The 25,307-nt window shown below is 44.3% G+C and overlaps 1 protein-coding gene across 4 annotated transcripts in view; it reads right to left on the bottom strand.

The window, feature by feature from the left end:
* TENM4 (teneurin transmembrane protein 4) overlaps positions 1 to 25,307 on the bottom strand; it is a 342,594-nt gene that overhangs the window by 12,359 nt on the left and 304,928 nt on the right. For all 4 annotated transcript variants that reach the window (XM_075727611.1, XM_075727612.1, XM_075727613.1 and 1 more), the window contains 4 exons: positions 15,886 to 16,058; positions 11,798 to 12,033; positions 5,240 to 5,536; positions 2,416 to 4,030 (listed from right to left, as the gene is read on the bottom strand). In XM_075727611.1, the coding sequence (XP_075583726.1) occupies positions 2,416 to 4,030; positions 5,240 to 5,536; positions 11,798 to 12,033; positions 15,886 to 16,058 (2,321 nt within the window). The remainder of the gene's footprint in view (positions 1 to 2,415; positions 4,031 to 5,239; positions 5,537 to 11,797; positions 12,034 to 15,885; positions 16,059 to 25,307) is intronic.

Here is a 25,307-nt window from a genome sequence, read left to right as displayed (position 1 = left end):
GACTTTCAAAACATTTGCAAACAGGAGTTTGTTCTTTTTGGGAAGAGGTGTTGGAATACCCAGAACAAAAAAAAAAAAAACAACCCAAAAACATGGGAGGAAGGTGTGGAGCTGAGAAAACAGAGGGGAAAATATTAATTTGCCAAGAGGCAGTGACAACTTTTTTGACAGAAAAGTACATTTCACATCACAGAGGTTTTTTTCAGCTACGGTAACCCTGCCAACACATTTCACAGTAAATTCATTTGAGGGCAAAGAAAAAGAGTGCTTAATGCAGACACATGTAATGGAAATGTCAGTTCAATCCATCAGGATTGCTGAAGCTGGCAGCAAAGCTCTGCGCCATGAAGTGTACAATTGCTAAAATATTCATGTTTAACAATGGGCTTCTCAAAACGTAAATACCTGCTTCTCCTGCTCTCCCCTCCGCATGCCTCCAATTTGTACCCACAAGCTCAGAAACCTCGTTGCTGGAGACCAAAGTGCGTGTCGTTCGCCCGTGTCCTGGGCGCTGAGCCCCCCTAAGGACAGTGGCTCCCAGGGTGTGGATGGAGGGACAGAGAGCAGTTCCTTGTGCCCGAACCTGGGCAGATTTGGTTGTGGTGACAAGGACACTCTCATCGCAGGTCCTGCCCACGAGGTGCCGGAAAGCTTCAGCAGTAAGAAATGCACAGTAGCAGCCTAGCATCATGGCACTCATCCCATTACATGACCTGTTTCTTGCATGCACTGGGAGAGAAGAAACTTAAAAAATGTATTTGGGCTCTGTATTCTTCAAAGACTAAAAATAGAACTTTTAAGACCATGGAAGAAATTATTTGGTGGATATAAAATATTAAAGTATCAGATTTGGACACTTTGATGTTATCATCAGAGCTGGGTGGGAAGCTGTTTGCCTGTTCCAAGACAGGACTGGCAATTTGTCCTGTCTTAACTTGAGCAGGAAAATAAAAATCTGTTAATATGTCACAAAGCAACTGGTCAAAAACTAGATCGGTTCAAGAAAACAATTTCAAACTAAGATCTTTCATTTTGGTTTTGACTCCTTAATTTTTCTTTTCCAGTTTTCAATCATTAGTTTACACTTAATTTGAAAAGGTTGTAAACCAAAAAGGAATTTTTCTTTTAGGCTGTTTTGAAATTTGTCATTGAGACAATTTTGAGAGCTGTTTACAACATTTCTGCTGAGAAATCTCTCGAGCTCAACCCTCTCCCATAAACAAATTCAGTTTTGACAAATGAGCATTTTTTGATAGGAAAAGTTATCTCGAAGTATTCCCTGCCAGCCTTAATTATCAGAGTGAGGCCAACACATGGGATCTTAGTCTGCATCTTTTGGCATATTTTACTTCCCTCATGGCATCATCTTCTGAGCTCTGGAGAAAACAGCTTTTCATTAAAAAAAATACAATCTAATCCTTATGATTATTGCAGAAGAACCTGAAAGCACGAATCCTAATGGCCAGAACAACAAGTGGAATAGAACAACCCAGGATTTTTATTTTTTTGCTATTAAGCCAATCACTTGTAACTTAGGGGAATGCAAATATTGTTGCATATGGGAAAGTTGTGATAGACACAGCAGGAGCATTTAAAATTAGTTATATCTCCTTAAGAAGGATGTACATTTGATTTGTGATTGTGTCACCTGGTTTTTCAATGGAAAGTATATAGAAAAGAGTCCCACCAAAACAGTCTTCTCGAACATTACTACCAGTGTTGTACAAAGTATGAATATAGGAAGGACATTTAACCTACGGAATCGTTTTCTGTATAAAAAAACATACATAGAGCTCATGTTATTGCCATTTTACACAGTCCCAGGGGAAGCAGCTCAGAGGTTATGTCAAGCTGTGGGGTAGGTATACCCTAAAATCTGGCCTTTAAGTCTAATGCATCTACTTTTATTGACTTTCAATAGAAGCTGTTAGTTCCGTGGGGCAGATTAACTTTGAACTACCTGGTTACTGTAAGTGTGCTCTGAAATGGCTGACTAATAAAAGGTTTAAGACACTGTTGCCATTCTGCTAAAACGAATCTGCATGTCATTTGTTTAGTTGCAAATAAATCTCTAGGCAAAACTGTGTAAACAGACCTGCCCCTCTACAAAGGGAAAGGTTATCAGGACATTAATTGGTAGCTAAACTTGGGATATCTGAGGGAACAAAAAACTGGAAGCAAAATAAAGAGAACAAACACTAAGGAAGAGAAAAGGAAACAGGTATGGGAATTACAATCTCCATCTATGCTAATGAATTAAACATGCCCTGGACATAGGGGTCAACTCACAAAGAAAAGCTTGTGTCCATTATACTGAACACTGGAAAGCCTCATGGTGACCAGGATACTGAGAGAGACGAAACCTATTCACTGATGGCAAGCTTGTGAATATCTTAATTAATTTAAATGTCTTACCTGTCATGTAACATTTGATATCCTGAGAGTTGCTAATGGGATTGTTGTTTTTGAACATATACAGGTTGAAAGGCATTATGTTATTGCTACTCAGCTGCTTCCACATATCATGGTCTGGACTCGTCCACCGACCCGCTAGCACATCATAGTCTCTTCGTCCCATGTGAATAAGCTTTGTGAGGGGGTCATACAGTCCTCCGTGGTAACCAATGATGATCTGGAAGTTGGGATTGGTGTCCATATAGATCTCCCCATATGCTGTGTACAGTATCTGCTTAATCATTAGGCCTGTCCCACTGAAGACAGCCAAAGGAGTGCCAATGTTATCGCAGGCTATGTAGAATTCATCACCGCTGCTAAGCTCCATTGCAAAGAGGTGGCCTTGGAGGTCATAGTAGAGGGAGGTGATCTCAGAGCTCGAGTGGTTGTATAAATGCGTGACCTTGGTTGGGTTGGTCAGGTCTGCGTAGAAGAACTGCAAGTGATGGCCATGGCTGGTTTTGCTAGAGACTCTCCTTCCTAGGCCATCATAGCGGTATTTCACACTCCACCCACTAGCTTTATTGTAGGCTTTGATGAGCAGGCCAGCTGAATTGTACTCAAAAATATCATTGCCTCTTTGCTTCAGGAAGCCATCTTCATCCATTTTGTACTGCACATCCCCCAGTCTAGTAATCCTGTCCCTGAGGTCATACCTGAGCGGTGTAAGACGGGCACTATTCCCTGGACTCAACAAATGGAGGTTTCCGTTTAGGTCGTAGCTGTAGCGCCAGAGTGGTTTGTCGTTGATAGACACTGTCTGCAACTGGCCATCAGCATCATACTCATATGAGTACCTAGTTGTGTTTGCATAAGGGCCAACCTTCAGCTCTTTCTTAACCACTCTCCCCATGTTGTCATACTGCACAGTCATCCAGTACATCAGCGACCGGAATATCTCATACTGGACCTCCTTCATCCTGCCATAGGCATCAAAATGTTTAGTGTGAGTCATGACAGCAGTGGTGATGATCTGGTTGATATCGTAGTAAATGACTCCAAATTTTCCAAATTGCTCAGTTTTGCCTGAGACATCATCGTACCTGTAGAGATCAATGGGTAAAGGTGTCTCGTTGATGACTGCTTGCATGCTGGTCACCCGAAAACTGTTGTCATAATTATAGTCAAAGCGTGCATTCACCATGCCTTCCTCAGTGAAGCGGAAAATCTGTCGATCGATGAGGGGTCCTATCTGTCTGTATCTGATTGTACATGTGAACCCTTCATTCTGCAAGTTTATGGTCTTCAGCATGCCAGCGATTTCATCGTAAGTGAAGCTGATCTTTGTGGTGTCGTAGAGCATCTCGGCTAACTTGGACAACTTCCCATACTTGTAGATGACACGTCTCCCTGTGCCCAAGTACAAAGTGTGGAGAAGCTGCTCATCCTCTGTGAAATCCTGAATTACCGAGGCATTGCCTTCTGGTGGCCGGTAGATGTTCCTGTAGTAACCAATGGAACGAATGGTTTCTAAAGTCTGACGGGCAACATTGGGCATGGTCACCGATGACAACCGGTCGTTCTTATCAAACTCAAAGATGTACTGTCTCTGGCTATGAAGGAGCAGCACCATGGACTATATGGGAAGAAGAAAAGTATAGATTACATTCCTGGTTTCCAGGCAAAATTATACTCAACTCTGACAAAATCTGCAGGATTCTGCAATCCAAAGAGCAGGGCAAGTGAGGTAAATCTCTGCACCCATAGGATTAAATGGCGAGAGGTATGCAGCTGCACAGCACATCAAGTGTCCCCAAGTAGGAGTGGGTCAGAGGAAGAAGCAGTTAATGCAGTGAGGAAGGTCTAAATTCAGAACGCTCAGCTGTTCGAATCAATAACCTGTTGCTAGCTGTCTCTACCCAAATTCCCTGTGCCAATAGCTTTTACAGACTAAATAAATAAAATTGGTAGAGCAACTTAAACAATGCTTGAAAAAGTATCCCCTGACACCTTCCAATGCCCACTTAATTCATTGTGTCTCCATATCTTCCATTACTCTCTTACTGCAAACTTCTGCCTGCATGCTTATTTGTTCTGGGATTTTTTTTGCAAGTAACAATTGACACAGATTGTATAACACAAGGGGCAAGTCAATACTTTTCGCTTTTTAAAAGCTATGTTACCATAGTTTCCTTAAACTGTTGTAGGGATAGGCTCTGTGCAAAAATCAGGAATAAAAAAATTCCATCCCCAGGTATGCAGCATATGGATCTATAGGACACTGGGCAGTGGAGTGATGAATAGTAATACCCAGATGAATTTAATTCCCATGCCAATCTGCAGAGTGCAGACTACAGAAAACACTGCAAAGTGTGCTACAGCAGTCTAGCTGGATTCATGCCTTGCTCTTTTTAATTACATGTATTTCCTATGAAGCAGGAATGGGTCACTCGAAGAAGGTAGGATGTCAGACTGTATGGGTTGTTCTCACGTGGAAAATCCTGCTGGAAATTCCTCCTGTTCACTCCTCTGACTTTACCTGAAGATATTTTATATTGCAGCTTGCTCAGCAAAGGAATGTTGTGCTTCAATATCACATGCCAAAGCTTCACAGCATTAAGACATGCTGTCAGTGTGACTGGGAAGAAACTTCTCTATTTTTAACTGCTCTTTGGTGGTTTGGCATCAAAGTTACTATGTGCACCTTAGTGTAGGCAGAAGAGGAGTATTGGTCCATAAGGACCATCAATCAGCTGATGTGAAGGAGCGTAGCTGTACCGAAGTCAAAGGACTAAAGCCCATTTGCACCAAATGCACCATCTCTGAGCACTAAGAGGATTCTTACCTTTTCCAAGTAAGTGTAGCTCCATGATTTGCCATCAGCAAAGATCCTGGATGTAATTCTGCCAGACTGATCATACTCCATCCTTTCTGACATCGTGCCCCTCTGAATCCCTGCAATGTGTCCTCCCGGGGAATAGGTGACATTGACCCCATTCAGTCTGCTGCTGGGTGACCAGAGACTGGGCCTCCCTGCCTGGTCGTAGAGGATGCGGAGTGTGAACTTGCGGTGGTCATCATAGATTTTCTCTGTTCTTGTCACACGATCAAAGTCAAGGGACAGCAGGTTTCTGTTGTGAACCTACAGAAAAGAGATGGAGAATAAGGAAACTGTGAAGAGTTTAAGTTACAAAGACGAGCCTTGTTTCACCAAACACCTCTTTAGACCATATTGGAGAGTATCTAGCTGTTCATTGCTTCCTGATAAGAGGCAATTTTCAAAGCAAGGAGTTGTCCTAACACTGCTTCTGTTGACTTCAGTGAGGAGAGAGACAGAAAAACAGGGTACTTTTGAAACATCATCACGGTGAAGGAATATTGTCCATATCCCAAACCTAGGCTTAGGACTGCTACAGCTGATGTGATTACAGACATACAGAAGATGAAATGACACCTTGTTGCAGGGAATACTTGCAAGGTACTCTGCTTATCAGACCTTGGATATATAGTCTTTTGCTTTCATGCACATCAGAAAATACTACTTGTAGAAAAAAGATGGATGTTGTGTCAACATAGTGGAGAGCAGAGCTTTTCTCTGAGTTTACTGAATATCCTGCATGCACTGGAGGTTAAGCCTTCCCCTGAGATGAAATATGGAGGCCTTGACCACTGTAGATGTTACACAGAGCAAGAACTTTCCTGTGGGAGCTGGAGTTTTAGCTTCATTGTCCTGGGGTTATTTGGTGTTGCATAATTACACTCCTGTTACCTCCACTGCCTCTGCATTTCCAAAGATCAAAGGTATCTACTTCAAAGGTAGGAGCAGGAATACATTTTGATTCAGGGATTGTAGTGCACAGCGATACAAAAAGGAGCTGATAATACAACTCATATTTAGCTGCATGTGCAAGAAGACTTACAAACCCACATCATCACAGCAGTAAAGTACTGAGCAAGGATGAAACCCCCACATTCCCAGTATGAGCTTGCCACCCCACCGCTTTCAAACCCCTTTCAGCTGGTGAACCCCTCTTTTCTAGAAGGCTACAGATTCTTCTTGGCCAAATTTCAAACTCCAGTCAGCTGGCTTGGTTTCCAGTGCCCTTTGCAGCCTTTCAGCTGTAGTCAATAAACCAGGGTTTGCAAGTTGCTGCAAGGTCTTCAGACTGCAAGTTAAACATACTGCCTTACCCTGCCCTGGGTAGAGCCAACCTGAGCACTGTTCTCAGCCCTGGTCGAGCTTTGATCTTGGTCATTGCTTTAGGCTGCATGACTGAATTCCCACTATATTTTGAGGAATGTGGGAGTATCTGAGAGCTAAACAGCAAGAGAAAGCAGAGAAAGGATGTGGTAGAGCCACGGAAGAAGGGGTTCCTCAGCCCTGGAGGAATGGGAGAGGGAAAGGCAGGACAGCTTCAGTGCTTTTGTGCTGCATGGGCAGACGTCTGTACTGAAACTGGGAGAACAGGGATGCTGCAAAATCAGAAGTCAAAAGAAGGCATCTCAGGACCTGGTGTCTGAAGAGGCAAAAGCACGGCTGAGAAAATATGGAAGCGAGCTGAGGGTATGCGTGGCCAGCTAAGAAAGAAGGAATCACTGCCATGCCTTAAGTATGAAGATGATGTAAGAGGAGGCAAGTGCAAAAATGTTTTCCACCTTATGAATAACAATGGTAAAAGGCAGGCATGACTTGAGGAAACAAACGGTGTGGAAAGGTAGATAATGCTCCAATTAAATATGTGTAAAATAGAATGTAAATGGGCAATAGGAGAAAGAGTGGATCAGCCAACTGCCCACTGTAACAGGCAAGTTCTGAAATAATTAAAAAGGTATCAAAACTCTAAGTACAGATGCACACATGTAACTAACAGAGCAATTTGATATCTCATAGGTGATTGCTGCTATAAATAGAGAACAGAAGTGGCAATTGCTTGCAAAAAAAAAAAAAAAAAAAAAAAGCAAAGCAGGAAGAAATAACATCTCTGCCTTCCATCTATTCACGGAGCAACTCCAGCCTGGCAGCTGCAGCTTCTTGTGCTACTGGTCTCTGCCAAGAGAGCTGGAAAGAGCTCTTCCAGGGCTGGGACAGTAATCCAGGCTGAAAGTGGCCTCCCTGATCCGTACGCCAGCAGCAGTGCCATTCACTGTGCTGGAAGGACCAAACAACAGGTCCCAGGATAGCTCTTAAGCTCAGTCCAAATCTCTGCATCCCATTACTGGTGCCCTAAGTCGTTCCACCCTCCCCATGCTCTGGCAAGCAATTTCTGCAGGACTAGTTGGAACCAGTCTCCCTTATCATGATTTTTTTTTTATGATTTGTTTTCTCCCGCTTTCTCAGAGTAATCTCTCTTCTCTCCAAGAAGTGCTGCAGTGGCAACAGCCACCCCTCAAGGTGACAGGCAAAGTGAACCCTACCCTGCCAGATTGCCTCTGAACAGGGGCTAAATCTTTTTCATCCGTGTTCAAGGGCATGCCTTGAATAGAAGTGAATTTTCTGCAGAAGCACTGACAGGGCTGCAGGCTTCAGTCCAATAACTGTGTTTTATGGTGAGCAGCTAAATAAGGTGCCATCCTACCTCCAGGAGTCCTTATCCTGGAACAGGGTCTGAAAAGCTCCTGCAAAAAGCTTTTGCCCCTCAGAGCGTTTGACAAAGCTTGTGATCAGCACAGGGCTGAGACAGGGTAAATTTAAATCCACAGTTCATTGTGTATTTGACCTCCCCTCTATGATGTGCAAGAGACTAAATTTAACCCCAAACTCATCTTCCACAGTACTTTATTCAGTCCTTTAGCTTGCTTTGGAACAGCAAAAGCATAAACATGCCACCATCTCTGATTTTTCCAATGCTTCCTATGGAGCTCCTTTAGCTTAAATTATAATTAAAAAACATGCATTGGTCTCCCTGGGAGCAAAAGACACAAAAAGGGAAGATTTCTCATGAAAATACTCTGGCAACGTTCAGCAGAAGAGGGCAAATGATACTTCTGCAATGAGAAGTAGGAGCCAACAACATCCATGTGATAAACGGCTGCCTACAAAACAATTTCCCCAGTGAATTGCTAAAACCATTGGGGTGGCCATATCCAGACCTTGACACCTTGCAGAAATAGTGGAGATGATGCTGGACTGTCCTTGTTAGTCAACACACCAGGAAGGGTTAGCAGCGTATCCCAAGAGACCTCTCTGGTCACGCCGGTTCTGGGGAGTGTCTGGGACACTAGGTCTTGATGCCACCATTAACCTGCTGCCAAAGTCTTGGGAAAAACAAAGTGAATTACAACAGGAGTTTCCATGGTTAAATAAATAAAAGAGCTGAGCCAGCAGCTCGGTCTCTTTTGGCTGTCCTATTTGCTCCACTGTCAGAGATTATTTTACCTCCTTCTTTATTGAAAAACGCAGGTTTGTTTAGGAAAAAAAAAAAAAAAAGGAAGCTGCGCTGTTCCTTGGAGCAGAGTTTACCTAATGCTCTCACTGCAGATGGAGTCTGTGTTGCTGTTGGCCAGTGATGGGTTGAATTCGTAGCCAGCCAGTTTGCGGAGTTATCTCACTACTGGGTGCGTGGATCAGAGCATCACAACTTTCCATGGGGTGTGTGGGATAGGAGAAGGGAAGAGGGCTGCTTTGACATATTTGTGCTGCTTTACTGCTGCCTGGCCAAGTGCGGACCCAGGTCAGCATTGAGGGGACTGGGGAAAAGGCATCAGGGCTGGCCTTTTCCCTTCAGAAGTCCCTGCCCTCTGCCTTATCCCTACAATAAACATGTGCATTGTATTATTTCTTAGGAAGGATCAAGGAGGCAGCTGCAAAACTGGCCTCATCATGCTGGGAGCTGGTCGATCTCCTGGCAGCAGGTCATCAGTCCCCAAGAACACCCTGAAACCATGGGAGGAAGGGCCACAACTCATAAAATGTGGATCCACGTGATGGCAGCAGAAAGGATGCTGGTTTCAGGGGAACTCCCTCTTTTACAGTGGTCAGATCTTGTTCTCCTCATCTCAAAGGCTTCATGGAGTGATGCTGCAGCCTCTTTGGGCATGTCATTTCCCCATGGAGCACCATGTCTTTGTTGCTGTCTCATGCGAGCAGTGGAGTGAGGGGAGAGGGAAAGTGGCGATTTACTCACATATAGTAGAAAATGATAACATTTCCCCAAATGAACAAAAACATGTTGAACTTAACTTCCCTAAGCTTCTCCCTTGCCAGGGAAAGCAGCAATTACAGGTACAAGGGAAAAGGAGAACATGACACACAGAATATGTTAAATGCCAGGCAATCCCCAGGGAGGCAATTAGCACCTTGCAGGTTTATGTCTCAGGGGTGCAGATGCTGCCATGCGGGTACAAACAGGCAGCTTAAAACTTCTTGTACACCCTCAGCTACTTTGAACCCTGAACAGAGCCATAACTGAGTCCTTCAACCATGTAAGATGCTCTTCTGCTTCACTAGAAGGGCCCCAATAGGCTCAAAATGTGAATAAATGCTGGCAGATTTATGGGGACACAAGTAACCAGCCTGAAAACTCATTTTGCAAGTGTTTTTCCAACTGCAGTACAATATAAAACAAAGACACATTCTGCGTTTGAATCTACTGTGAAAATTTTGGAAGATAAAACCGACACAGGCAGCTGAGCTGCGGCTAAATGAGTGGAAACTGCTTTGAACACCAAATAGCTGTGACACAGCTGCAGATTTCAGAAGGCTCTCTCCTTCAGAAAAAGACCTGTCTGATAATTTTGTTGGTTATTAAAATAAAAAAAAATAAAAACCCCAAGACAAACCAAACAATAAGGGTGATGCCAAGTGATCTGCAGATATACAGCAGTTCCCACTGAAGGAGCAGCTTCAGCTTTCACTACTGTTTGCAGTTTTTCTCCTGATAACAAAATATGAAGCTATCGGCGCAAGGGGAAAAGAACAGAGGCTGGGTTGGGGAGGGTAGAGCAATACTTGACAAGTGTGAGCGAGGAGAGATGGGAGAAATCACACCAAGGTGGCAGGGGTCACGCAGCAGGAAATAGGGAGAGGTGAAGAGCAAGGACTGGGAAACACATATCCTGAAACCAGAGCATTAATATTTACTGCAAAGCTTAAGTGTGAATAAATAGCTGCAGTCCTATTACTGTGGTGGCATTACACAGCACTACGCATTTTTCTCAGAGGGTCTGAATTTGCCAGGTGCTGAGCAGCTTCCCAGGAACCGCTCATCAGCCCATGACTCTGAGGCTAGCAAGGTATGGGGTGATTGCACAGGACTTGCTATTACAAGTTACCAGCCTAGCCAGCAGTTAGCAGAGGAATTACAGTCTTATTGGGCAAGATCTTTAAACAGCCCTGACAAGTCTGCAGTGCATGGTATGGAACGATGTTTTCAAAACACATCAGTCTCAAGCACAGAAAGGACCGCGCGATCCTGGAGGAGAGAGTACCATCAGGCTGGAGCTGTTTATAACAATTCACTTTGCAGAACAATGGCAATTGTGATGCAATGCCCTGTGAGCCCGGTTCAACAGGTTTGGCAGATTAGGGAGTTTCAGGAATCTAGAGATTTTTCTGAGGCTGCCCAGTGAACAATAATCATAGAATCACGGGATGGTTTGGGTTTGAAGAGACCTTAAAATCATCTAGTTCCAACCCCCCTGCCCTGGGCAGGGACACCTTCCACTAGACCAGGTTGCTCAAAGCCCCGTCCAACCTGACCTTGAACACCTCCAGGGAGGGAGCATCCACAGCTTCTCTGGGCAACCTGTGCCAGTGCCTCACCACCCTCACAGTAAAGAATTTCTTCCTAATTTTTAATCTAAATCTAAACCTTCTTGCGATTTAATAGTTACCCCTCGTCCTATCACTACACTCCCTGATAAAGAGTTCCTCCCCATCTTTCCTGTAGGCCCCCTTCAAGTACTGGAAGGCTGCGATAAGGTCTCCCTGGAGCTTTCTCTTCTCCAGGCTGAACAACCCCAACTCTCTCAGCCTGGCCTCATATGCTTACAAAGCTTTCAGTGCTCAGGTCTATTACTGCCAGCAGCACAGGTAGAAAATATGTATACTAATTGGTGCAGTATTTTATAGTTATAATTGTTCCTTGCTTGCTTAAACAGCCTGACATGATGGTTAAACCTGCGGTGTCTGATAGGAGGTCACATATTCCCAGTGATGAAGAGGACCCGTAGGCAAATCAGCAGTACTACCTGTGATGGCTAAGAGAACGTCAGCACATAAGAAGACACAAGGATATATTCAGCTCATAAAGGTTGTGTCACTGAGGATGAACAGCTAGCTCTGTGTCCTGCAGCCTCCTCCCTACTGCAGGCGATACAAATCAGCCCTGTTCCTTTCTGTCATGAAACTGGGGACTGATGAGACGGGAAGTGGCGTCCAAAACTGCTCACGCTTCTCACTTACCCTCAGCCGACGTCCAAAGACGGTGACCTGCCCTCTCGCTTGCTCCTTCCTCTGTCTCCACTCCACGAGATTGAGGCCATTGTCGATGGGCAGGGTGACATTCCTCTTCCCCACTGTGGGGTTGACGGTGCCAGCCAGCAGATGAGGCTCGGTTTGCAAGGCCACCTCCATGCCGTTAGCGAGCATCAGTCTGAGAGAGCCATCAGCGCCGATGTAGTAGCTGTTTCGGACTTGGTCTGAAGACAGAAAGAGATATTTTCAAATGGCTGCCCAATGATACAGCTCCAGCTTTTCATTTTCTCCCTCACCCAGGCTTCATCAGCATTTCTGATGGTTGTAACCAAATGCGCTCTCACTCACCTGTCCCACTCTCAGTGAGCAAAACATTGGTTTCATCGGTGAAAGTAAAGATGGACAATCTCTTTTTCATTCCTATGAGGTTCTGCACCTCAAACTCTTGCAGAAAAGTCCTACACAGGTTAAAAAAGGTACCAGTGGAAGAGCCGTGTAATACCCTAGCAAAGGACGCAGGTTCAAACCTCTTCCTCCAGGCTAAAACACTGGGCGGTAAGGTTTTTGTTTTAAATCACAGTCCGGCTGAAAACTTTCCACGCTTTTATATCCTAAAGATCCCAATTTCACTACAATATATGAAAAAGTGGGGCCACCTACTTTCCTCAGCTTATTCACCATCTCACAAGTGACAGGAAATTGCACAGCAAGTTAATGCTAACCAGTTCCCCAAACAAAAGCCAAACCCTTTCACTTGGGAAAGCTTTCAGGAGGCAACTGAAGTCCTCATGTTTGGAGAGAAAGCAGAGGCACTAAGCTCCCACACATCTCCGTACATCTGGCCTCCACGAGCTCTTGAAAGATCAGCAGATTTTCAGGCCAGGATTTGGGAGTTCAGGAGTGGAAGAGAAGAACAATATCTCTTCCACATCCTTCAGGAATCAGGCAGGCTGAAAGCCCATCCTTTGAATCTCCAGATGGCATTTCTCTCTGCAGAGAGGAGCTCATGAAGGGTAAGAAAGCATGAGACTTGCTCAGTGCAGAATGGCTTTAAAAGCACATTATGCAAAGACTGTCTTATCTGAAGCTCCTCAAAAGCTGGAAAATATTACGATTTCTGTCTCCCAGGCTGCCATAAATACCTAATTGTGAATAAAAATACCCGTTAAAAATTCATGTCAATTGTTTTTCCGTTCTGAAGCAAGTTAGGTTTTGTTCACTAGTTGCTCTGCCATAGCTCAGCAGGAAACGAGGTCACAGTGAAATTATCATCTCTCGTCTGGATGAAACAGATCAGCAAAGAGCATAGTTTGGTATAATTAGGAAAGGAAACCTGACACCAGTTGGTCTTTTTTATTGTGAATCTGATCCTGCTCCTGTTGTAGCCAGCTGGAGTCTTGCCACACTGATCTCAGCAGGACCACAACTCAACTTACTGTACACAGTAGTGATGGTGTGGAACTGCTATGGCACTGGATTTTACCACTATAAACATAGAGCACTGATCCACAGTGCAGATCCAAGTATTTCAGCTGTACCACTGAGTACTTAAGTTGATGGTCTTTTGACATAGACTCCAGCAGGATCAAACCCACTCCATGCTTGATTCTGCAAATGGAAAGAAGGGGGACAGCCAGCTGGCTGTCTCACTTTTGTTCTTAGATGTTTTGTTTGGTGAGAAAGTGGTAGGAGATGTGCTTTAAATCAAATCAGTGAAATATCTCTGCACAGCTAATATATTCCTCCTTCCTTCATCCTTCACCAGGAAGCAGGAGAAAGCTTGATTGTCTCCATGAAATTCACTGGACATGTGAAGACCCCTTCATGTCACACAAGCACTGCAGAGTGGTTATGGTGGATTGTCACCAGCAGTGTGGTACAGTGTGGAGAATGTAAATCCTCCACTTTCAACATTTTCCCAAGAGAAGACTCTTCCGTGACTTTGGAAAGCGTTTCTCAAGGGCTACATGAAATCCAGGGGCCATTGGATGCTGTATTTTATGCTGCTTTGGCTCTAGGGAACTAGTGCCCTATTTTGGCCTTGAACAAATGCTCACTTTGTCATTAATCCAGAGGACAAACTCCCACAGAGGTCCTGAGGTGACTGTCAGCTGTAGAGGTTCCTAAATCCATCGTACAGGAATCTGTAACCTTCTGAAAATGCCTTCTCAGACCTCACCTGTTCACAGTGTGATCCAGGTTTCTTGAAAGGTTCACCAGGGATTTGTGAAAGCTGGCCAGAGTCCAGAAGGAAAATGCACGAGCAACTCTCATGCAAAGGGAATCTGCAAGATGCATTTTCCCGGGAGAGCAACAGAGCAAGCACGACACTGACAGACCTTGAGAATGGCTTCAGCTCCACCCACTGGAGAGGCACTTGGAAGGCAACTTCATTTCAGCTGTGCTCAATACATCCCTGGGCAACTCCCGTGGCCCTTGTTTCAAGTTTCTACAGTGCTGCCATGAACAAACAGCTACCTCAGTTTGGGAATTCAGAGTCCCTAATGCCTGTGGGAAAGCCACCCTCAGCAGGTCGCAGGCCACCTCTGCTGCAGTGTTATCCAGATCTTCATTTTAAGATAAGTGAGTTTCTTCCGATCCAAACAGTTTTGTAATTTTATACTTCTGAAGATGGTTAAGCTGTTTGTAATACTGCATGTCCTAATGGCAAGAGTGCCCCTGTGCTGGAGGGCAGTACAATGAGATAATTGACCGTGGCACCATTATGTAACTGTGCCTTCAGCTCTGGGTGTGTAAATCACATCACAGTCAATTATCTCACTAAAGGGCCCCCAACGGTGGGCTCTATTGCTTAATTAGGCTCTTGAGGTGAAGCCAACCTCATGTCTGTGCAGTTGCCAGACGTCTTAATGCGAGTGGATGGGATGGGTAGGTTGGATCTGCTTTGCAGGCTGAAGTAAAGAATAAGAAAGTCATTGTGTTCTCCTGCAGGAACACAGAGTACTGCTTGAAGGCACTGGTACCCTCTCCAGAGGCAGGAAAGGCAGTGTTCAGGTATAGCAGGCACTTTCTTTAAGGAAAGCTTGCTTTTATTATAGGGAGGGGGAGGGAAATGTGTGTCCCAGAGATGTGGGAACAAATGTGACTCTGGAACATGCTGGTCTCACTTGGAGCACTTTCTTCCTCACAAAGGGAAATGATGTTTGACACCCCATTGCCATTAGGCACAGGCTACGAGTGAATGAGAGCTGGGGAGTGAAAAAAGTAGAGTCTGATGGTCCTTTTCCTTTCTCCAAGCCCCAGGGAACAGGAGTGATGGCTCACCCTGACCCTAAGGAGGCTTCAGCCTTCAGAACTTGGAGATCCAGGTTGGCATGGTTTGTGTACTACAACTTCTGCCCCTACCAGTATATCAGCACAGTGCTCCCCTGCTATTTATTCCTCTTTTCTTTCCCACTTCATCACCTTTTCCTCCACCTCATCAATCCTTCACTTCCCCACCTTACCGTCACCAGCAGAACTATGCTCATTTCCAACAGCCGCAAACCAGTCCCACCAGTCCTACCCTGGCTGCCCACCTCTCTGTCCTCCTTTGTGCCTCTCCACACCAGCCCTTTAGCTCAAACCCAGACCTTTTGGGGACAGGGATGGTCATTTTTCTGGATGCTGCCTTGTGAATGTTGGAGCAGCCAGTGAACAAAGAATCAGACAGATCTCCAGCAACCAGCTGGAAGCCTGTTCCAGGAGAGTAACTGTTAAGCTAGAAGCCATTAAGAGAATGAAGCAACGGGGTCGGCTGGAAGCACGGCTAGATTTATGCAACCCTTTTTGTTATAACAATAATGGTAATGATGATGGAGGACTGCACTGCATAAGGGCTGCACGGCAAGGGGACTGGCTGAGAATGAAGCAGAAAACAGCTGCAGAGCAACCACGGCGCTAGGGAATGTGGCTAAGTAGGCGTGAGTGTGCGTCTGTACCAGCATGTGGGGAGCTCTGGGGCGCTGAGGATGCAGGTGATTTTTGGTCCTGGGATTATCGAGATGATGCCTGTTTCCTGATGGATAATCCATTGTGTGCAGCTTGGCTGGGGGAGGGACAGTGGCCCAACTCACCTTGGAGCAGGGTGTAGAAGGCTCCTGATGCCGACAAATTGGTTGTTATCGTAACATCATCCTTGCTGGATGTTTCCACCTGGACGTGCACGGAGCTGTCCGTATCACTGCGGAAGCTGCTCACTTGGCCAGTAGGGAAGGTCACGTTGGTCAGGCGCCCAAAGCTGTCATACCTGAAAGGGAGGATGGGCTGAAGTCAACAGCATCAACAGAGGAGTGGGATACAGGAATCACCCTATAAAGCAGATACTGAGTCTTGAAGCCATCACCCAGATTTTTCCCAGAGAAAAATGCATTGTCAGTCTGTCAGACTGTCTTGACATTTTTGGCTTCATGAGAAGAAAATCACAGCTTTTAGCTGAAGAAAATCAAGCACAGAACAGAAAATGACTAAATAAGTATTAGCCTGTATTTTAACAACATTTTTCTGATACTCATCACCTGCACTGTGCTTCTTGTTTACAAGAGTAACTTTATTTCCCATCCACTGTGCTGTGACTTGTGGAAAAGCAGTGGCCCGTGCACCCTGCCTGGCAGAACTAGGAGATTCTGAAGGCCACCAACTGTTTTGTCTGCTTGTGTCCTGAGATCTTCAGCAATTTTTTTTTTTTCTATCTGATTTTAAAAGCTAATGTTAAGGTAGCAGCAAGGACCTGCCAGATTCGCCACATCAGGTACAGAACTGTCCTTTGTGAACATGGTGTGTAGAGCCCTGAGCACAGCTGAGACCCCTGTGTCTAGCTTTTACTGTTCCTAGGACCATCTGGAAGGACTGATTTAAAAGCGTACAAAAGCAGTTCAGTTTTCACCCCTACTGAGTCCTTGGCTTTTCCAGTGAGGGAGTCAACATAAGCACCATCTGGGAAGGTTTCTGCGATGTGGACGCCTGTGTACCAGGTCCCAGGTGAAATAAACTACATACATGCAGGTCCCACAGCAGTTAACAAGCTGCGGGGTTATTTTTCAATAAAAAGGAGAAGCAGACACCTGTGCCTAGAGGCCTTCCATGTTGATGGAGCAAACACACCATCCTGCCTCCCATTTCTGGCACTGCAAAAAGGGTGCCCTTGGGTCGCAGACCGAGCTAAGAGCAGAGGGTTAGCAAGGGACCTTTGCAGTGAGGCTACTGCCTAGTTTTTACTTTCTTTAAAAAATAATCCAGCCACCAAGCCAGGAAACATGAAATTATTACTCTACCCTTAATTGGTTTAGTGGTGGACTTGGTAGTGTTAGGTTAATGGATGGACTGGATGATCTTAAGGTCTTTTCCAACCTAAACGATTCTATGATTCTATGATTCCATACTGTAGACTGAAATGGAGAGCAGCAGGAAGCTCTGCTGGCTTATCTCTGGAGAGCTGTTGGACCTTCTGATGAGACAGACCTTGAGGGAAGGGATATTTAACTAGTCAGAGAGAAACAGGAAAAAAATTCCAGCAAAAGCAATCAGTGATAATGTTAGACTTTTTTCATGTCCTGCCCCCATATCACTTAAGAATTATTTATATGATATATAAGAAGATCATATCAAGAAAACATATCACTTGGGGATACAAAGCAAATGGTGGATGAGCAGAGAGGACTTGTTTTCCTGCAATAGCCAGTGGTGAGCCTTTGATGGAGCACAGTGTCCAGTGAAGGGCACCACTCCTCAGAATGATAAAGTAATGTAAATGGCATGTTAAGGATAACAAGCTTAGAAAACATGACCTAAGAGACAAAGCCAAAATAAATGAGCTGATTTAGAAGAGAGGAAACAAGGAAGTGGGAAGATGCCACCCTGGCAACAGTTGTTCTAAAGAGAATTATAATTAATGATTTGTCATATCTACTGAGGATGCAAGAAAAAGTAATCAGCTTGAATGGAAACAAGGAAGATTCACGTCAGAAGCTGGAGAACGTTTTCCAGGCCCATGGCTGCTCCAAGCAGAGGAACAGATGGAGCGCTGGAAACCCCATTGCCCAACAGTTTTAAGAACAGGTGAGAGAAATGTGTTAGAGATGGTTGCAGTTGATGCAGTTGACCAGACCTTGGAGGTCTGGAGGGAGCAGATGGTTGGGGAGCTCTTGATCCTCCTTCAGGATTACTCTGAGCTGGGGACTATGACAACAGACCCCATCTAATAACAAAAAAAGCCCAAACAAAAAGAAAAGGAAAGAAAGGGAAGGGAAAGGAAGAGAGAAGAGAAGAGAAGAGAAGAGAAGAGAAGAGAAGAGAAGAGAAGAGAAGAGAAGAGAAGAGAAGAGAAGAGAAGAGAAGAGAAGAGAAGAGAAGAGAAGAGAAGAGAAGAGAAGAGAAGAGAAGAACTCTTGAACTGCAACCCATGAGAGTCCCAGGAGCAGCCACTGGACTGACTCTGCACTATACAGAAAAAGAAATTCCTCTCCTCTTCCTTTCTCTTTTTTCCAGGTTTGTACACCGTACTGGTACTTTACTTTTGACAATACGCTGGCAGTGACTTAGTGTGAGGAAGGGCTGGATGAAAGGGTGATTTTTGCCCAAGTTTTATATTTAGTGTATAGTGACTAAGTGGGTGAGCTCATTGCAAGTCTCTCCAGCCCTTGGGTTTGGAGACACCATCACGTGAGGCTTGTCTTGCCTACTGGGCAGCGGGGGTAGGAAGGCAGAAGAAAGCATTTGGCCCTCCACAGTGGCAGCCTATCAGTCATGGGATTATCCATGCATGGAGGACGGAGCAGCCTTGCCCTTTCCCTCCAAGATCTTGGCGATCAATCAGCCACTTGTGAAATGGAAAAGAAGAAAGAAAAAAAAAAAAAGGATGAATTCAGGACTGCATTGCAGGAGTTTGGCAGAGACCAGTTAAAGCTTTTCCAAGCAGCTAGCAGTGCACAGCTTGCATCTAAACTGAATCTCCTTGCAAGAGCCAGAACTAAAGTGCTCTCAGTACCAAATGCTTTGCTCCATGTTTGTGGTGTCCTGTCTGCACTGAGACTGTACGCGTTTTGATTGTGCTTTCTGCACAATCATCTGCACATCTCCTCCTAGAACAGTATGCGAGTCTTAAACTGAAAATATCACAGGCAATATCTTTACCCTATCTGCTGAGACAGGACACAAGGGACATGATTTAGTCTCTACCTTGAGCAGAGAAAATGTTGTTATCACTAAAGGTGTGCTGTGTAACACCTCAAATTCTTTCTACCTCGACATCAATAGTCCTATATATAAACCAGTCTGACCCGCAGACTCCGATCCCAAATACTCCAAAATTTAAGGACGATGGATCTGAATTTAACACCTCTGACTTGGTGGTATTATCAACTGTAAGAGATTTATTTATACTGTTCTATTTAAATTTTAAAAAATGGGCTGCTCCTGAAATTGAGCCTGATTCACCTCCTAAAAATAATGGCACAAACCTAGATGTTCTGCACTTAAGTCTAAGGGGTGAGTTTGGTGTAATATAGGTGTGAGTGTGAAAGAAAGCAGGTCTGCGGATTAGGAAAAGAAGGAGAGCAGAAGCCAGGATGGGGGCAGAGAGCTTGTTCATGTGATGGACGTGGCTACTATTTCCTTTAAGTGCTGAGTCAATGTCCTGTGAGTCATATGGTTTATCTAATTGAACAACACTCAGCACCACGGTGAGAGTCAGCACAAAGCCTGTATTCCATGCAAACCCTACTTACATGCTCCAGAGAAAGCCTCAAACCCCTGTGGATACTCAGTTTAACAGCCCCAAGCAGCAGCAGACACCCAGCTCCTTAAACTCTACTCCTGCACATCCAGGTCCCAGCACCCTCACACATGCTCCTCCAGCTCTCTGCTGGGCAAATATGCAATATTTGCAAATGTGCAAATGGGAAAATATGCCAGTAACCTCTGCCCATGCAAAATGGGTTAGAACAGCATGAAAAAAGAGCATGAAAGAGTACAATGGTGCCTAGCCCTTGGTGCACACATTTTTCTTTTTAGGTCAAAATGAGTAAGTACAATATGCATAATTTATACAGTTACATTTTTACAGCTGTAGAAAACTCACATCGCAGAGGAGAACTTCATCAAGAGCAAGGACTTCCACTTGGGACGTTGGGTCCTGAGAAGCAAGGCTCATTTTGGGCCAGAACAGTCTGGAATGGTGTGCTGGAATTGGTTTAAGATGTCTGCAAGTGTACATTAGACTTTTGGCACCTCCTTAGTCACCCCATTAGCCTCTGTCATAAGTAACCTGGACCATCTGTGTTTTCTGCATTTGCAAGAGCTGCTGCACCTCTGCCCAGGAGCAAGGCAGGGACCTTCCAAGCACTCACTTTGGGAGTGACAGCTCACCTATTTGCAGCTGCAAGGAGGTCATGCCTTACAAAGGGAGAAATGCGAGAAGGTTCTACAATTAGACTGTTCCCATTTTTATTATTATTTTTAATTAGTGGCAGATGAAGTGTAAAACACTCAGGTCCAGACAGAAACTCCTTTTAGCACTGCAGTGGCAATGCAAAAGGAGGTGCTGGAAGCTATTAGCATGGACAGCACTTTCCTCTTGGCAAACAGTTCCTTTTTGCTTTTCTGTTTTGCTCAGGACTGGAGCATTTTCTCCTGTTCCCTTGATTTAGATCACACAGCACATGCATGATATCATCTATCACATACCCATAGTCTCCCAGGACACATTAGCGTGAAGGCTTCAACATCCCAAATGGATAATGTGCTTAAAAAAATGAAATGAGTTAAATGAGTCGGTTCCTTCTACCTCTGCTTTCAGCCCTATAAAGGCACTTACAGGGCACATCCTCAGCTTGGAGAGGAAGGCCAAGTGACTGGCTTTTATGCAGCTGCAGATGTGCCCTGGTATTTGCAGTAAGATAAATCTCTCCTAGTCACCTCGTTTTGCAGCTAAGCTGTATAGGCCTGTTTCCACAGTCTCGGGATTTAAGGGTGGGCCAGTTTTCATCACAGCCTAAGACTTCTGTGTTCTCCAAATGCTCTGAAAGCACCAGAATTAAGGAAATACTGAAACACGGGAGCGCACACAGCAGCCACTCTGAGCAATGAATTCATCACCTGCTAACACAGCTGCTGCCTCCCATTCAAACCTGCTGCAAAGACTCAGCACTTACAATTACAGTGACAATTATTAGGCCAGCAAAGGAAGCTGTTGCCATCCATTCCCAATTGGAAACGTATTTAGCTAAGGTTCAATGCACAGAATTAAAATGGTATTTGGTGCTTATGAGGCCTAATTGTTAGCTTGTAAACATTGAGAGCTTTCATTTATCACATTACCATTGTGTAGAGACCTGGGCCTTGGGAATTAAAGAGAGCATCCTAAGTACCGTCTATTCAGAAATCAATTCCTTGCCTGAGTCTCTGGGTTTCCTCATTTTAGCTTTTTCACATTTCATCAGCCTTTTAAAACTACAAGTCAAATAGATCGGAAAAAATTCTCTGTAATAATATTGCATTTAGTGCTAAAGTGTCCTAATGTACTTTGCAAACTATATTTTGTGTGCAATTATACAGACATGCACCCGCCGTCTCTGAACAAGCTCGCCTCTTCACAATTTTTCAAACAACATTAAACACAACATTAAAAATAAATCTATTCGAGACAAACCGATACTACTCAAATATGTATGAAGGCAAGTCCTCATCCCAATGACACAAGGCCAGGTTGCAGCCACTGTCTGCAGAATTTTCTGACCTCCCAAACAAGAAGAGGAAGATCTCTCTCTCTAGCTTTTATGATACTCATAATTCCCTCAACTGAACTCTGACACCAGGCATGCATTTCAGGCCAGGCCAATGGCTCAAAACATGACCTCACAACTTAGTGAGAGTACTGGAGAAGTACTCTTCTATTGTGGCACTTCCCAGAGTTTCACTGTAACTTCTTCAGAGGAACAATGATAAGAATCAAATTATTTTATCATGAAGAAATTGTGGAGCAAAGAAGTCTTGCTAAAAGAGGAGGGAGAGCAAAAGCCAAACATATTTCTCATACTCCAGTCTGCTGGACCCTCGCTTGAACTACTTTAAACCAAGGACGCCACCAAATCCCATAAAACTCAGTGTATGACCTGAGATATCATCAGGTGATAAAGGGATGTTATTAATGCAGTAAGCTAGCTTTTCTCTGAGTCAACAGGTGGCTGCTCCTCTAAAGGTAATAGATGTTATTTATCTTTATGTTTGGCTAAGAGAGAAAAAATTGCAAAGCCTTTACGCCAACTACAAGGCAGACTGAGTCTGCCTCTCACCGTGGGGTAGATGCTGACCACCGTGCCCAGTTCTGGTACCTCAGTCGCCCAGACCAGGGCATTGGCTGGGGCACCAAACACTGTTGGAGCTGGGGTGGGACCTCTGCTGAGTCCTGGGGGGTCACTGTGAAGCCATCCAACATCCTCCTCATCCTCAGTCCAGCTGGCTCCTACCTTCCACCCGTTACAGTGTGTGAGGTTTGGCAGAGTTTGGTTCTCTGCAGAACAGCATCCTATGTTATGGGTCAAAGCTCCCCTTACTGCCCATCTGAAGATCTGGCTCCGCGAGACCTTTTGCCCTCCAGGCAGCTGTGAGCCACTTCTTGGGCAGTCCATGAAAAGGTTTTGAATTTCTGGGTTCGGCTGCAGCGATGTGTAAGCATTTTATTCTTTATGGGAGGATGTGACCTTTGAAACTAATTGGTTACACAAAGGACCTAAATGAAAGAGCCTCATCTGGGCTAAATAAAGCATAGAAGGTTTGACTTTGGCTCAGAGGGAAATTGAGTTAACGTACAGTGATACCATCTCAATGAGCTAATCAAGATAATTGCCATATTCGTGATTTAAACAATACATTAATAAGAATTTCCAGATTCTGAAGTAGATAAACAGCAACTGCTAAGAAACTTTGTAAAGGCTGGTAGCAATTTTTTCAGGTCAAGTGAAAAAGCAGCAACAACAAAGAAGCAAGTAGTCACACAGCATCCTTTGTCTTTGACTTGAGGAGTTGAACAACAAGAAGCCATTCCCCAGGCAGAGTTTCCAGATCAACTTCCTTTGCTGCTGATTATTACTGTCACAGGTTCAACGGGAAGGCAAGTCTTTAATCCAGTTACTGGACAAGCTGAGCTGCATTGCATTAATTGACAGCGAATGTCAAGCCCTCTGCAGAGGCAGAGAAGGTCTATATAATGCTAAAACCCTCAAAGAAGTCTTAGATAGGCCTTTGGGGACAGGCTAATTACTTCAGGGAGTTAAGTTTCGCTCTCAAAGGAAAGGGAAACTGCACAGCATTATATACTGAACCTCATTCAGCGCTAAACAAAATAAACCAGGATTGTTACAGCAGGCTTTTGTGTAGGATGCGTGAAAGGAAGAGCTGTGAGTGCTGTGAGCGAGTCTGCCACCACCTGAAGACAGCATGTGTTTCCTTCCCCTACAGAAATGAAGGGACAAGGTGCCAGCCTGAACCCTTGGAGGACCTGGATTCTGTGGTGGGCCGTGGAGATAGACCTCCAATACTGTGTCAGTGTATTCCACCTCCTTCTCTCCAGTCACACCAACGTGACCATATGTCACAGCTCTTTGAGCCTTATGACAAAGGCTGAGAAATGCCATGGTAAAAGCAACAACTAAAGGAGAACTGGAGATGCTGGACATGTACACATGTAGTGTTGGGTGTCTGGTTTATGGTCCTCTGTAGACAGTCAGGTAAAGGTAAATCTTATAAGGATGTTCTTCATGGGGCCACTGGTGCAGTGTAAACTTGCCAGCTGAATTTATGTTTACTCTTAACTTTTTAAACAGTGGTGTCCAGCCTGCCCTGGCCCATAAACAACTATTATGTGCTGTGAGAAACATGAAGCTTCTCCTCAGAGTCAGATTTGATGTCTTTCTTTCCTTGGACATGAGCAAAACAGAAATATGAGCTTCACCTTCCCCCTCAGCCAGGACTGAAAACTACTCGGAGCACATTCCAGTAGCTCATGATCACAGGATTTCTCTAAATGACTTAAACTTCCCCAATGTAAATTTTCTGATGCTCTGATACAGAAACCAATAACCTGAAGGTATTGAATGCTGATTTGGTTTACATCATCTTCTTTGCCCTCTTGGATATCAAAGAACTTAGATTTCATCCTGACATGCCTGCACTCATCCCTGCAGTTTGTGTTTGGCTCATGCAAATCTTCTGTCTGGTGAGAATATATCTTAAGAAAGGTATCCAGAGTCATGATCTAAGATACCAGGAAATGGAGAATATACTGCTTCTCGTGGTTGGTCGCTCTACTGGTTAGGTAATCTCAGCCTTAAAAAATCATGCCTTCCGTCAACTTGAATGTCTCTAAGCTTTGCTTTCCAGCCCCTCACCTTTCTCAACCCTTTCTCTGCTAGATTAAGAATGCCTCTGCAGGTGATAGTTTTGTGCTGACATGCTGTGATCTAGACACTTCTCAGTCATCTTCATGTTAAGATAAATAGATCGTCGTCTTAGTTCTCCAGCATAAAGCACTTTCTCCCCACAAATGCATTTTTGTAGTGTTTTTCTGCACAGCCTTCAATTTTCACTGTCCTTCATAAACTGCAAACATCAGAACTGACAGTATTAGTCTCATCAATACTGTTGAGGGATAAAATCAGCTTCGCACTACCCTCTACAAGTAGAGTCAGATGAGTAAATGTATTCATTTTGTTTGTCCATCCAAGCAACAAGTTAGACAGATTTGCCACAGAATTATGCTGAGAATCACGCTGCATGAATTGATGCTTTGCTCACTACAACCTCTGAGAGTCAATGCTCAGCCCAGTTCTTTAGATGTGGCCTGTTACATGTGTACCCTGGCATTAGACTGTGTAAGAACATATTTTGTTTAAATGAAACCTACTTTATCAAGCAATCTAAGTATCTCACCTTTATTTATTAATCTTACTTTATCAGTTCTGATTTTATATTTTTTCCCAGATTATGCGTGTAAAACCTGGGTAGAAACAATCCCTGCCAATCCACCTGAAACAACCCCATTGGATGATTCCCTGTTGCTGATTGCCTGTTGAGAGCTATCACAGAGCAAGCTCTTGAGTCATTTGACATGTACTTCTCACAGCTGAGAAGAGCAGACTGATCTGCTTTCCAAGACCCTAGTGGACACGTTAGGATAAGATCAGACAGGACAGGATAGTATAGGATAGGATGAAGAGTGACAGTCTCGGATTCAAGCAAGGCAGATTTAGACTGAGCATTTAAAAAAGCCTTCTAACAATAACAATAAGATAGGTAAATACATTGTTATCACTAGCAATATTTATGAATAATTTAGATGACTTTGATAGGATCAATTTGACCAAATTGTAGACATCTGCAGCGTAAACATCTGTATCTGAGCTAATCATTCTGGACTACCTTTACAGAGAGAAACTTTGAGAGTACAACTCATCTCATCTCACCCTAAAGCAAATGCCTGACATAACTCATAAGACACTCACCT

Source organism: Pelecanus crispus, chromosome 1 (assembly GCF_030463565.1).
Source record: "Pelecanus crispus isolate bPelCri1 chromosome 1, bPelCri1.pri, whole genome shotgun sequence".
Classification (NCBI taxonomy): domain Eukaryota; kingdom Metazoa; phylum Chordata; class Aves; order Pelecaniformes; family Pelecanidae; genus Pelecanus; species Pelecanus crispus.
Note: the sequence above shows the minus strand (reverse complement) of the source record. Positions and strands in the feature narration are given on the sequence as shown.